The sequence below is a fragment of the Nuphar pumila genome, chromosome 14 (assembly GCF_984573655.1).
Source record: "Nuphar pumila chromosome 14, dmNupPumi1.hap1.1, whole genome shotgun sequence".
Taxonomy (NCBI): Eukaryota; Viridiplantae; Streptophyta; class Magnoliopsida; order Nymphaeales; family Nymphaeaceae; genus Nuphar; species Nuphar pumila.
In genome coordinates, this window is record NC_143262.1 from 89,818,389 (window position 1) to 89,832,604 (window position 14,216).

The window sequence follows — 14,216 nt, forward strand, 5'->3', positions numbered from 1 at the left end:
GCTTGGTTTGACTATATAATTAGCCTGTTCATGCTCATATATAAACTGAGCTCATGTTAAGTTTGATACGAGCTTATTATGTAAACAAACCAAAATTTATGAGCTTCCTGACTAGGCTTAGCAGGAGAAGAGTATATATAGAATATGTTAACTGGAAATTTGTGAACAGGAGTGTGAACTAAGCATTTTTTACACTTTTGTTGCAAATCTAACCCCGCAGATGCATTGGTTGTGGTTCATTTGGTAGGAATTGACTACTGGATAATGTATTTTCAATGAAAAATGAGATTTTTGGATGCTTGAATATTTACAAAATTTTTGAACCATTGATTTTCAAGTCTTAAAAGATCCTTCTTATGTATCGTAATTGAATGATTCAAGAGTCTGTTTCTATAAAACCAAGCATCTAGATCACATTTGTACAATGAAATTAAAAAATAAATAAAACAACCCATAAAAATCTAGGTTCATACTTCAATTCATATATATATATTTGGTACTAATGAAGGTAAGGAACTATTGCGCTAAGGTGCAAGCTTCATCAACTCAATCCAGCCACATCTAGATGTGTTCAGTGTAGTAGTGTTTGCTAACAGTCATAAGGCCTAATGACTGGATCTGCATTCTAGCAAGACTATTCAAGCTTGTCTCCCTATGTTTTTTCAGATGAGCCGAGCTTGGCTAGAGCTCAGCCCATCCAGTCTTTTTCTTATGAATAGAAAAACATGGCCCTCTCAACCTATGTCATAGAGATCCGTGGAGGACACAAGATGCGGGTTCAACTCGTAAGTTTGATTTTTTTTTTTTCAAAAGTTGAACACGAGGACTGAGCTTTTTTTAACTATTTTTTTATATTTAACATTTAAAAATACTTCTTTTATTAAAACATTGTTAGAAGGGAGATACTATTTGCCACACGGGAACCTCCTAATTGGAACTCACAGTAGAAAGTTATTTTGACCAAATCTAACCGCTTGGATGTGTTTGGCATGGTCAAAATAGTAGGAATGACTCTTGGATCATATATTCTTTAGACATAAAAATATAATTTTATGAGGGTTGAAAATTGATACATTATATGCTGTTGTTTTTTCAACTCCTGCAAAATCTTACATACACGGTAGAATAACAAGATCCAAGCACTGATTTCTACTCACCCAAACATGTAGATCACATTTGAAGGGTTAGATGTGCAAAAAAAAATTAAAAAATAAGAAAAATGCAGTTATTTTATAACAAGGAACCCTGGGCGAAACGAGAAAACCCCCGGGTGGGGCACTATGACCACCCTGCCTTGGCTTACCTCTGAAAGCTACATCCACACCCGCCAGGGGTTTGATCTGGTGCCTTCATCTCAGCACCTTCACAACCATTAAAAAATAATGAATATATTAAATATTAAAATCATAGCTGTAGGAATCCGTCTCCGAATCAGAATGTCCGCTAGCTTGCCTCACTGGTACGAATCTGATCCCGTCCATTTTTCAGCCAGTGATGCCCGTTCATCTAGAAAGTGAACGGCATCCAAAATTTTTGAGGAACCTATTTAGGTGGGGTCCATCCTTTTTGACAACTTTTGGGTGCCATCCATCTCCACGATGGATATCCACGGTACCTTGGATCTGATATGCTTGCGTGAAATCAGCCCGGTATGTTGGCTCTCAACAGTGTCACACTTTTAGTCCCTACACAAAACCACCATAACAAACATACGTTTCAAATTGTTCAATCCCCCCAACTTTATAATTTGGTGCCATCATATTATCATGCTATTTGCTTCAAATTTTTTTTTGCTTATATATACCATCCCTTCCTCCCTTCATGTCTCTAACCACAATGGATGCTTCTAGTTTATTTGTGAGACATGGACCTTTCAAGCCCAATAAGATTTCTTGGCACCATCTCCCAGCAACTACACCATGCCTTTACAACACCTTCTCACTTGGAAGCATGCAATCCTCTTCCATCACCATGCATGCAAAACGTCCATCTCGTGTATCTAAGGCATTGGTAGCGACCAAGGCAACATACACAGGCCATGAAAAGACAAGGGAAGGAGAAGATGGTTGTGGTCTTGGGATTGTGAGGTTTCTCAAGAATAAGAACTTTTTCATTACTGGGGCAACCGGATTTATAGGAAAAGGTATGTAATTGAAAGCGTGTTTGATTCGACAGGTCCCTCCCCGAGCGCTGCCCCGTGTTCGATACAGGCAGTGGTGGAGCCACATTGAGGTCAGGGTGGACATGGTGTTCACCCTGACTAAAAATCTCCCTAACAGGGGTCGGGGGTGGACAGTGCCTACCGCCCATCCTGATCTTTTATGTGCCCCCTCCCCCACCCGACTCTCTCTCTCTCTCTCTCTCTCTCTCTACCCAAAAAAACTCCAATGAAGGGTTTGCTAGGGCTGGTAGATGAGCCGAGCTTGGACTGTTCGAACTTGGCTTGTTAAGGTTACACCAGCCAATCACGAGCTGAATCGTCTTCTAAAAAAATTGTTTTGCAAGTATTTTTTAAAGCTTGATAATATATAATTAAATTATTTGCATAATATATATAAATATATGTTTATCCATGAACAAAATATATATAATATGCATTTTATGTAATATATGTATAAATATATAATATACAAGTATATATAAATATATAATATGTAAAATGACCTATACGAGTCAAGCCAAATCGAGCTTTCCATGTCGTGCTTGGCTCGCTGAGCTCAATTTCTAAGTGGAGCCAAGCCAAGCCAAACAGCAAGTTGTTCATCTCATTTCTGAACTCTAGAGTTTGTGCCCACCTTAGTTCAGATTCCTGAGAGCGCATGGCGTCCGGGACACAAATGATGGGGAGAAGGCTGGTGACATTGATCCGCAAGAAGCTCAGCAAACTCTTGAAATAGCGTCCTGCACGTTGCTTTATAAAGCGTCTGCACAGGATGCCACCAGTCTCACCTAGGACAAACTCCACACATGCTGCCTGCGTGGTGTTTGTGCTGTGATGCAAACCCAGCCTGAGTGTCTAGATCAAATTTTTTATGTTTTTTTGTCATTAAGTTTGGACACTGATTTGTTTCTTATCCTTACAGTTCTTATAGAGAAGATATTAAGGACAGAACCTGATGTTGGCAGGCTTTTCCTTTTGATCAAAGGAGAAAACCAAGAGGCTGTTCTTAAAAGACTTCAGAAAGAAGTAGGTAGTTGATTTCTGTGGGTGATAAGTTTCTGTGCATGCTGTATCAATGAATTGAATCTCACCTATTCGTGCATTTTCAAGTAAAGCCTTGCTTTGTATATTAATTTATTGGTTCAAAATATGTTTGAGATACAATGATCCATGCATGATAAGTCTATTTTTTTTTTGAAATTCGATTTACTTGAAAAGTGAGAATATTGATATCAAATTTGTGGTCCATGCTTTTGTGCCAGTGATTTATTCTTTCTTTTTTATATACAAAGATAGAAGGTGCTGAGATGAAAGGCACTGGATCAAAACCCCGCTGGTGCAGGGGTGTGTCTCGTAGCTTTCAGAGGCGGGCCACGTAAGGCTGAGTGGTCGTGGGGCCTTACCTGGGGTTTCTTTGCTTCGGCGAGGGTTCCAAGTCATAAAAAAAAAAAAGATGTGTGTACCTGGTGTCCTGTGCCACTATGTGCATCCACCTTGGGCTATATAAAATGATGCCATGATAAAAAAACTTTAAAACTTACATATACAATCAACATGGTTAGTTTAGCAAAATACAGGTTTAATTTGAATCATGTGATTGCTATGTATAATTAAGAAGATTTTTTAAGGGCTTCAAAAATCAACAAGCTCGTAATGTATCAAAATTTTATAACTCAACATATCAAGGTGTCATCCTTATCAAACAAGATGCTGAACACATCTATGAGAGAAATATGTTTTTGGCTTGAGTGCACATTATATATATGGCTTTATATTTAATAGAGTTGATTGTAGGTAAATCTAACCTTGAAGATGTGTTCAACATGCTAGAATATATGGGAAATGACCTTTGGTTATATTTTTTTTGATAAAAAATATTTTTTGATTAAAAAAAGTGTGTTTACAACCATTGATTTTTTGCATCACCAGGAAAAAGTGATTCAAAAGCCGGTTCCCACTAAAAACATGTAGATCACATCCATGGAGTCACTTGGACCAAGAAATAAAAAAGTATGGTTAATAGAATATGAGAACTATCTACCATGTGATCTAGGCATTTCCAATATTTTTTTTGCCAATCCAACCATGTAGATATGTTCGGCATGGCGAATTTGCTAGGAATCAACTTGGATTGAGTATTTTTGAAGAAAAATAAGATTTTTGGAGGCTTAAATATTTATGAAGATGATGAGCCATTGATTTTAAAGCCTTAAAAAATCTTGTTTATGCATCATAATTAGATGATCCAAGGGATGTTTCTTATAAAACCTAGCATTTAGATCACATTGGTATAGTTTGAATTTAAGAGGAAAAAGAAAAAAATTCTACAAAATTTGTGGTTTACATGATAGTTCTCAAATTTCTACTTCTCACACACACACACACACACACACACACATATATATATACATATATATAGCCCCACTTGAATGATCCTGTGTTAAGAGCTAAATTGGCTAAAGAGATGAGACATATTTATTATGAAGAACCTGCATAACCTAATAATGTTTTATATATTTTTCCTGTAGTAATTCTAGGTAGTATTGCATGTAAAGTTGGTCTAACTGTTCTATAACCATCAATGATTGGTGAACTGAATGGTGGTTCTTTCCTGTATTTACTTATTACAATACATAATAAGTTATTAGGTGTTTTCTAATGGTTTTGTTACCAACTTAATTATTGACAGTACCTTTTTTTGCAAAATGTTAATAAATTCTATAAATGGGTTAATGTTTGCTACCTTCGTTGGTAAGGAACCCTCTATATGTAATGTACATGCTTCCATTAGTAGAAATGGGTGCATGGATCATGTTGAAACAACATGTATGCAAGATTTTGCAAAGGTCGGAAAATCAACGGCCTACAATGTACCAAATTCTCAACCTTCAAAAAATCATATTTCTTTATGTTGAAAAAATATGATCAAAGAGTCTATTTCTACTATTTTAACTGAGTATGAACAATAGATAGCCTGGCTTGACTCGTATAAGCTCATTAGGTAGTAAAAAATATATTTTATATGTATTTTTTTTATAATCTTATTTCTTCCAATTGCAAAACAATGTATTTTTCTTATAAACAAGCAAGTTTTAACTCGGCTTGGCTCACCACATGACTGAGCCAAGCTTAAATACTTCAAGCTTGTATCATTCCACTCATTTACCAGCCCTATATATCCATGAGGGCACTATATATATATGGTTGTTTTGATGGCACCGAATTATATGAAACTATTGAATTGATTAGTTTTTTTTGTGTAAATTAAATCTTAAGAATGTGATCTACAATGTTTGTTTAGTGGGAAATGAATTTTGAATCCTATGATTGTGACACATAAGCAATTTTTTAAGTGCTTAAAAATGAATGGTTTACAATGCACAAAATTTTCATGACTTAAAAAATCATAATTTTGAATCGAAATAACACTATCAAAGGTTTGATCCTTAGCAAACAAACCGAACACATCTATGTGGTCAGATTGGGTTGATAAGGCTTGAACCTATGAGTTTTAGCTCAATCATTCGACATGATTTGGTGGAAGCACTACATATATAGGGATTTTTTCATCCAAAATGCATGATCCAAGTGTTGATTTTTATTAAATCAATCATGTTGAACACATCTGTGGGGTTAGAGTTTTGAAAAAGACTGAAAATCCATTAACATGTTTTATTTAGCACCGGCTTATTTTATAGGTTTATATACATATACCATGCTATAACCATCTGTTTTCATGGATGCTTACTGCCTCTTTTCTCATCTGTTTCAGATAATAGATACGGAGATCTTTAGGTGTTTGAGAGAAATGCATGGGAGTTCCTTTGAAGCCTTCATGTTAAGCAAACTGGTTCCAGTGCCAGGAAATATTTCGGCGGACTTTTTGGGCATGGAGGAAGATGTGGCAAGAGAGATCGCTGAAGAAGTTGACGTGATCATGAGCAGCGCTGCTAACACAACCTTTTATGAAAGGTGTGATAAGTGTCATTTTTGAGTTATCATGCAAACTATTCAGATTTCGGATAGGGATGGCAGTGGGGCGGGGCAGGGGACAAGGTCTCCACCCCCTCCCCGCCTCAAGATTAGAACCTCCACCCCCGCCTTCATCCCCGTTTCATGTCCTCCATCCCTGGTTCAAACGGGGATGAGGTGGGGCGGGGCGTGCGGGGCTATTGCGGGGAAAAGTGGCGGGGCGGGAAAAAGTGTACGTCCATCCCCGCCTCCATCCCCGAAAGGGGATGGATTTTAACCTTCGTCCCTGCCTCCATCCCCGTTTCATACCCTTCATCCCCGGTCCAAACAGGGCGAGGCGGGGCGGGGCCTCGCTTTCCCCCGGTCCACTGCCATCCCTAATTTCCGATCAGAAAATACATTGAGTAGTAGGATACGGAACACTCAAAATTTGCAAAAGCTCTATCCTGAATCCTAACCGTTAGCGACTCTATTATCTGTTAGCGACCCTATTATCATGCCCCAGTTGCACATTTGCATCTTTCCTTCTTTCCTTTTTTTTGGACTAAAGTTTGTGTTTGTAGGTATGACGTTGCTTTGAATACAAACACCAAAGGGCCCTCCAGGCTAGTGGAATTTGCAAGAAGGTGCAAGAAATTAAAGGTGTTCTTGCATTACTCCACAGGTATACTCAACCAAATCAAAGAAGTTTTTTTTTTTTTGCAATGAAGAACTTGTTTAGGAGAGCCAGGATCAGGTGTCATCACATGGCACACTTTGGAGTGTGCCCCTGCACGTGATGCCAGGAAATATTGCGGAGGACTATCACGGGGTTTACTACCTAAGGAGAGGCAGTGGGCCCTATTCTTAAAGAGAGCCAGGATCAGGTGCCATCACATGGCACACTTTGAGTGTGCCTCTGCACCTAGCTAACCTCCATCTCCATCTGCTTTTGGGCCTCACAACTGACAGACAATCAGCCAAAGATGGAAGGCATCAGGGCCCCTCTGTGCAAGCCAACACGTAGCATAGGTTATTGGGGCAGGAGTCCTAGCCTCAGTTTTACACTGCTGGCATGACAACTAGGGGTGTCAATCCGGTCGGGTTGGCGGGTGAGGTCGGTGGGTTGATGGGTCAGCATACCTCAACACGAACCTGACCCGTTTATTAAATGGGTCAGCTGTGGTAAACACGAACCCGATCCATTTATTAAATGGGTAACTCGACGCGACACAGTTAACCCGTTTAATAAATGGGACGGGTCGGGTAAACGGGTTGGCGGGTTGGCGGGTCGGGTTCATGTAAAAGGGTAAACGGGTTGGTGGGCGGGTCGGGTCGGGTAAACGGGTTTGCGGGTGGGTTTGCGGGTCAGGTTCGGGTAAACGGATTGTCCCGCTCGCCTAACCCGTTTATTAAACAGGTCAGCCGGGTTGGCACGTTGGCATACCCCTAACATGAACCCGACCCGTTTAATAAACGGGTTAGGCGGGTCGTCCCGTTTACAACACGAATCCTGCTAAGAAGCGGGTTGGCGGGTCGTGTCAGATTTTGCCACCCCTAATGACAACCGTAGGTATGGCAGCAGCACAACCAGGTCTTCGGGTGCAGTTTTCTTTGGGTTGTAAATCCAAAAAAAACAAAAAATGCCTATACTCATTAAATGTATTATGCAATTTACATCTATGTAGGGATGGCAATGGATTGTAAAAAAATGGGGATCTGTCCGATCTTACCCCGTTTGGACCGGGGACGGAGGGCATAAAACAAGGAATAGACCAGGAATGTAAGTGAAAATCAAAACCCTTACAGGGATGAAGGCAGAGATCAACTTATTCTTACCCACGTCCCTTCCTGTTCTCGATATTTATCAATAAAATTATTAATATACTTATATATATATATATATATATAACCCTAAACTCTTCCTTTCCTTGTTTTCTTCTTATTCTGGTTAAAAATAAAAATAAAGTTTTTTTGAGACGGGAAGGGCATCTACCAGGACGGGGACATTAACAACTATTTTGAGAGGAGGATGGACAGGGGATGAAGGGCAATTGAGACAGGTAGGGATGGAGACCTTGTCCATCCCACCCTCTCCGGTCTACTGCCATCCCTACATCTATGAGGTCAGATTGGATTGAAATAACTGCAGTGGCATCTGGCCTGGGGAGAAGATGCTAACCCCTTTGTCTCACCACGTGTGTGCGGATGCCTTTCAATTGTGGGCTCCATAAGGGCTAGGGCTCGGGTGTCCCACCCAATGATTACAAGCATTAGTGGGAAACATGGTCATAAAAATAAAAAAAGAAAAAGATTTCAATATTGGGTACGAACGACGGATAGGGATGACATAGGGAATGAGTAGAACCGAATCGTGGGGTGAACAGTTTACAAAGTAACACATTCAAACGCATAGATGGACATATTTTTGTGCAAGTCATTACATATGTTTTTCCTTTGTTGATACTTGTAGCTTATGCGAATGGAACAAGGACAGGGCTGGTAATGGAGAGGCCCTTCTTCTTTGGAGATAGCATAGCACAATCTTCAGAACCACCTCCAATCTTAGATATTGAAGCTGAAATCAAGTTGGCAAATGATGCTCTTCAAAATTTAGATGAGAACTTGGCGACGCCCAGGATGAAAGAACTAGGTTTGGAGAGGTAGAACTGTCTTGGTTTTAGCTTCTCTTGGCACTCTTTTTTCATACTCACTTTTCAGTGAATCATCTACTACCTCCATCACCACACTATCTCACACAAAGGTTGCTGCTACTCTCTCTCTCTCTCTCTCTCTCTCTCTTGTCAACTGATTGGGTTTGAGCCTCATTTCATCCAACCGAATGAATCTAGATGATCTGCCAAATCATTTTGGGAAAATAATCTGACATCCTCACCGTCCATTATGGCTATCAATGGTCGCCATTTTGACTGCCAATGATGATGTCACGAGAAGCATTTGGTGGGCCCCACAACTTGCACAGGGGACCATGGGATTGAAACAACGGATGGTGGATGTCATATCACTTTTTCAACATGATTTGACAGATCACCTGATATATATGCTGTCAAATCTGAATTTTGTTAGTTGGATTTAGCCAAGCAAATAGAATCCAATTAATAATTAGATTTGTATTGGGTATTCAAATATTCATCCCAATCCCAATTTGAATTGAATAGACAATCCAAACCAATTAGTTATAAAATATATCTGATTAGATATCGGATCTAGGTTCGGTACTGCCTTTTGCACGTCTGACTTAGAACCCAATCAGATCAGAGTCAACAAGGCTTAGATCTGAACTGAATCCGACCTATTTACATGTAGCTATAGTCTTGATGTCCTTAATTGGTGGTTGTGCAATAACAGGGCAAAGACCCATGGGTGGCAGAATACTTATTCTTTCACCAAGGCAATGGGTGAGATGGTGATTGGATCCATGCGAAATGAGATACCCACAGTCATCCTTCGCCCCACCGTCACTGAGAGCACAATCAATGACCCTTTCCCAGGATGGATCCAAGGATTAAGGTCTGTACTCCTTAATTAACAAGGTTCTAGAAGGTGGACAGATATTGGAATAAAATGAGGCCAAGTTTATGAACTTGGGCGTTCATGAACTTAAGTTCATAAACTTGGGTCAAACTTCTCGTGCCACCACAGGTTGCTATATGATTTTTGCGTAATTAACAGTTAGAACGATGGTGACCGTCAAAGTAACAATAATTTGCTTGCATGGATAGGATGTTCGATCCGTTCATAGCTTACTTTGGGAAAGGCCAACTTCCATTCTTTACTGCCAAAGCAGAAGTCATCCTTGACCTGGTACTCTCTCTCTCTCTCTCTCTCTCTCTCTCTCTCTCTCTCTATATATATATATATATATATATATATATATATATATATATATATATATATATATATATATATATACATATATATATAGCTGAACATATTAGGCCCCATTTCTGGTTCTGCCCCATAATTTTGAAGTATTTTGTGATAGACTTGAACCGTTAGATGTTTTTAGCTTGATTTAGTGAGATTAGACTCTTGGATCATGTTTTTTCAATAAAAAACATGTTTTTATGAGGCAAAAAAAACGGGTACCCTCATAGCCATTGATTTTGGATCACAGAAAAAACCTGTATACATGTCAGATTCCGGTGATCCAAAAGCCGGTTCCCACTAAAAAAACACATAGATCACATCTATGGTATTAGATGTGAGAAAAAATACCAAAAAATACGATTTTGAGGGGGGGGGGGGCAGAACAAGGCAAAGCGAAAAAGTGAACAGAACCAGCACATTACTCATAATATATATGGGGAAACTAGAATATGTTTACAAACCAAATATATTGGTTGGTATGAATCTATATTTTCATATGTTTTTTGCAAATCTAACTCTGCAGATGCATTCGGCATGACCCATTTGCTAGGAGTTGATTGTTGGATCATCTTAATCAGATAAAAAATGTGATTTTTAATGCTTGAATATTTGTAAAAATTTCAAGCCGTTGATTTTCAACCCTTAAAAGATCTTTCTTATACATCATAATTGGATGATCCAAGAGTCTTTTTCTATAAAACCATGCATTTAAATCACATAATTTAAAAATAAAAATAAAAAAACTTATGAAAATCTTGGTTCATACCAGTAAACATATTTGGTTGGTAAACATATTTGAGTTACCCCACCGGCAAAGATCAGCTAATGTGCACCTATATATAGGGATTACATTTGATTAGATTGCAGTGATGTCTGAATGAGCTTTTTATTTTTTATGTTATTTTTCATGACACTAACCTTACAAATGTGATCTACATGTTTTGGTTAGTGGCAAACAGATTTTGAATAATCCAAATAAGCACAATTTTATGAGCCTTGAAAAATCAATAACCCACAATGTGTGATATTTTTTCAGCTCATAAAATCGATATTTTTTTTATCGAAAACACATGATCCACTAGCCGGTTCCTAGCATTTGGACTTTGCTGAATCCACCCATGAGGTCAGAATGAGTTAACATGACCTGCACATATGATTTTCAGCTCATTCTGAACATTACTATATATATATAAGAGGGGGTAATGCTTTAGTAACGGCACTCTTACGAACAAACTCTTCTGAATCTCTTTGATGTAGGTTGTTTTGATCTAATTTGACCTCATGGATGGATTCAACATATCCAAAACAGTGGGAACAGGCCAGATGTAACCCCATATCCGACTGAATCTGAATACTCGGATTCGGTATTAAATTTTCAATGAAATCCAAATCCGAATTTGATTAAAACCCAAAACTGATTATGATCCGAATCCGATTAAGTGTAAATATTGGGGTTTGGACTAGTTGAATCCAGTTTAGGTTCTATCTTTTTCCATCCGACTCAACATCCGAATCCGATTAGGTCAGATTTAATTAATTAGATTTTCGGTAATGCCTAGATCCAACCCAAATGTGACCTGTTAACATCCCTACTTGGATCATGTTTCTCGATGAAAAATTACGATTTTATAACCCGAAAAAGTATCACACATTGTGAGCCATCAATTTTTGAAGCCTTACAAAACCCTGTCTACTTATTGTGATCGGATGATTCAAGAGCCTATTCCCACTAAGTGAAACATGTAGATCGCATCTATCATGTTAGTTTTACAAATTAAAAACAACAAAAATAAAAAAATGCGTTTATAAGTAATGGCTACAGTAACATATATATATATATATATATATATATATATATATATATATATATATATATATATATAAAAGTTGTCCTGGAACTTGTCCAGGGATAAGTGTGGTGTATTGCAGGTACCAGTGGACATGGTTGTAAATGCAACATTGGCAGCAATGTCAAAGCATGGGACAATGGGGACTCCTGGACTTGAGGTTTTTCATGTTGGGACAAGTTCCACAAACCCCTTGTCTATGGGTGATTTATTCCAGTACCTTTGGGAATACTTTGAATGGTCCCCGAGCATTGATCCACAAGGGCAGCCCATAGCAGTGAACCCGGTGAAGTTCTTTGATTCAGTCCATGATCTCGACTCATACTTAGCAGGGCCAAGCAGAAGCCCAAAGGCATTAAAAGGCACAAAAATATCGAAGATGCTCTCGATGACATATGCAGAGTACAGCACATATAGAGGAAGGTGAGCTGCTACATACACAACTGACTAGCTAGCCCCCCACCCCACACACCAGTTGGGTGGTTCTGAGGGTGCTGAGATGAAGTCTCCAGATCAAACCCCACGGGTTTGTCCGTAGCTTTCAGAGGTGGGACACATAAGGCTGGGTGGTCGTGGGGCCCCACCCCAGATTTTTTCTCACTTGGGTGAGGGTTTCTTGTCATAAAGAAAAAAAAAGACTAGTGCCCCTCTCTCACCCCCCAAAACCCGGCTCACATATTGCTTGGGTTGGGTTCGTGTCAACCCAGTATTATTTGGGGCTGTACTTTATGCTCATATTCAGAAATTTGATACAAACCAGACCCATTGACAGACCTAGTCTTTAAGACCACTTTACACATCTTATATCTATCATGGTGTTCGCGGGGGTCCTGTTTTTTCACACCGCCGTGGGGATTACCCATGCGGTCAGCGGGATCATGTGTCAAGCTGAAGGCCCATGATCGAATCCCGTTGGGGGCATGGGGACCCGTTGCTTTATCATGGTTGGGGCATGTAAGGCTGGATGGTCGTGCGTCAACCCAAAGTTTTACTTCACAGGGAAGGGGGCCCCATTAAGTGGCCTGGTTCTTGGTGAGGGTTTCCTTCTTCATCAAAAACAAAATCTATCATGCATGGTGTAAGTATAATTCACCTATAGTGACAAATCTAGCAAGATTTATGAAAATATTGTGAGAAATTATCCGTTAATTAAAAAAGGTGATTTCTCACAAGTTTTTCGTCAAAAACATAAATGTTGCATTTTAAACACGATATTTATGTTTTTATCAGCTGTTTATCATGAAAAGACCATGTTTTTTTTAAATATTTTTTATTTATATTTTGTATATTTTAAATGTTTTTTTTTTGCAGAGATATTGTCAAAAATATGAAAATTTCAAAAAAAAAAATCAAATTCTTAAGAGTTTTTGGCTGCCGATATTTTACGGTTTTTAACTTTTGTCACTGTGGTGTAACCCTGACCTAAAAAAAATTGCAGGTTTGACACCACAAATATAGAGGGATTGATGGAAGAGATGTCAAGAGAAGAGAAGGCAAGTTTTGGGTTCGACATGACAAGCATTGATTGGAGGGACTACCTGATGAACGTCCACTTCCCTGGTGTTCGAAGGCATGTCCTAAAGGACATAAGATGAACGAGACAGAAGTCTCATGATCATGGTAATGGCGTTGTTCAGTTTTGGCTCTGCATTCATTACAATAGATGCACAAAATGTCCCTTTGACTGCTTCCTCCTGTGAAACAGTAGTTTGGTTATGTTATTGTTGCTGTGTTCTTGTTTCATGTGATGTGTTACTCATCTTAGTCACAAGAGAACTCTTGAATAAAGGAAAAGACATAAAACACAAACATATTTGTGTGTATGGACGTGCGCGCATGCTATGTTACAGGTTCATATGTGTCTGCACATGAACACATGGTGCCTAAATAGAGAAACCCTAGTGAAATTATAGAATAATTTGATAAACAGGTATATTTTGCTTTTGCACTATTAGATTCTCTCTCTCTCTCTCTCTCTCTCTCTCTCTCTCTCTCTCTCTCTCTCTCTCTCTTGTTGAGTGCTTGCACTGCTCTTATGGGGAGTAGTCATTGTCATATTGTATATGAGAGTTATATTCCATCGCCATCGCCATCGCCATCACAGATGTGTTGTGGTTTCTGCCATGCTTCCATACTTTTCCTGTTTGTGAGCAGTCGCATTGCTGAAACAATGGGTTGGGACAGGTGTTGGCGAACACTGATCCCATCATTTGAAGTAGGATGGGTTCCATCATACATTCAATCATATTCATCCAGCAGAACCATCAGGCTGTTGATTGGATAGTTAGGATTGAATGTATGACGGAACTCATCCTATTTCAAATGATGAGATCCGGCCCAAAACACCATATTTCAACACCTTTCAC

General features: G+C 39.0%; 1 protein-coding gene across 1 annotated transcript; it reads left to right on the forward strand.

Moving 5' to 3' along the window:
* The first annotated feature begins 1,836 nt into the window (after positions 1–1,836).
* LOC149817351 (fatty acyl-CoA reductase 2, chloroplastic-like) lies at positions 1,837–13,445 on the forward strand. Its single transcript, XM_089987064.1, has 9 exons — positions 1,837–2,143; positions 3,084–3,187; positions 5,934–6,133; positions 6,697–6,797; positions 8,586–8,775; positions 9,482–9,643; positions 9,856–9,937; positions 11,933–12,273; positions 13,289–13,445. The coding sequence occupies exons 1-9, from the start codon at positions 1,837–1,839 to the stop codon at positions 13,443–13,445; spliced, it is 1,644 nt and encodes a 547-aa protein (XP_089843190.1).
* The last annotated feature ends 771 nt before the right edge of the window (positions 13,446–14,216 follow it).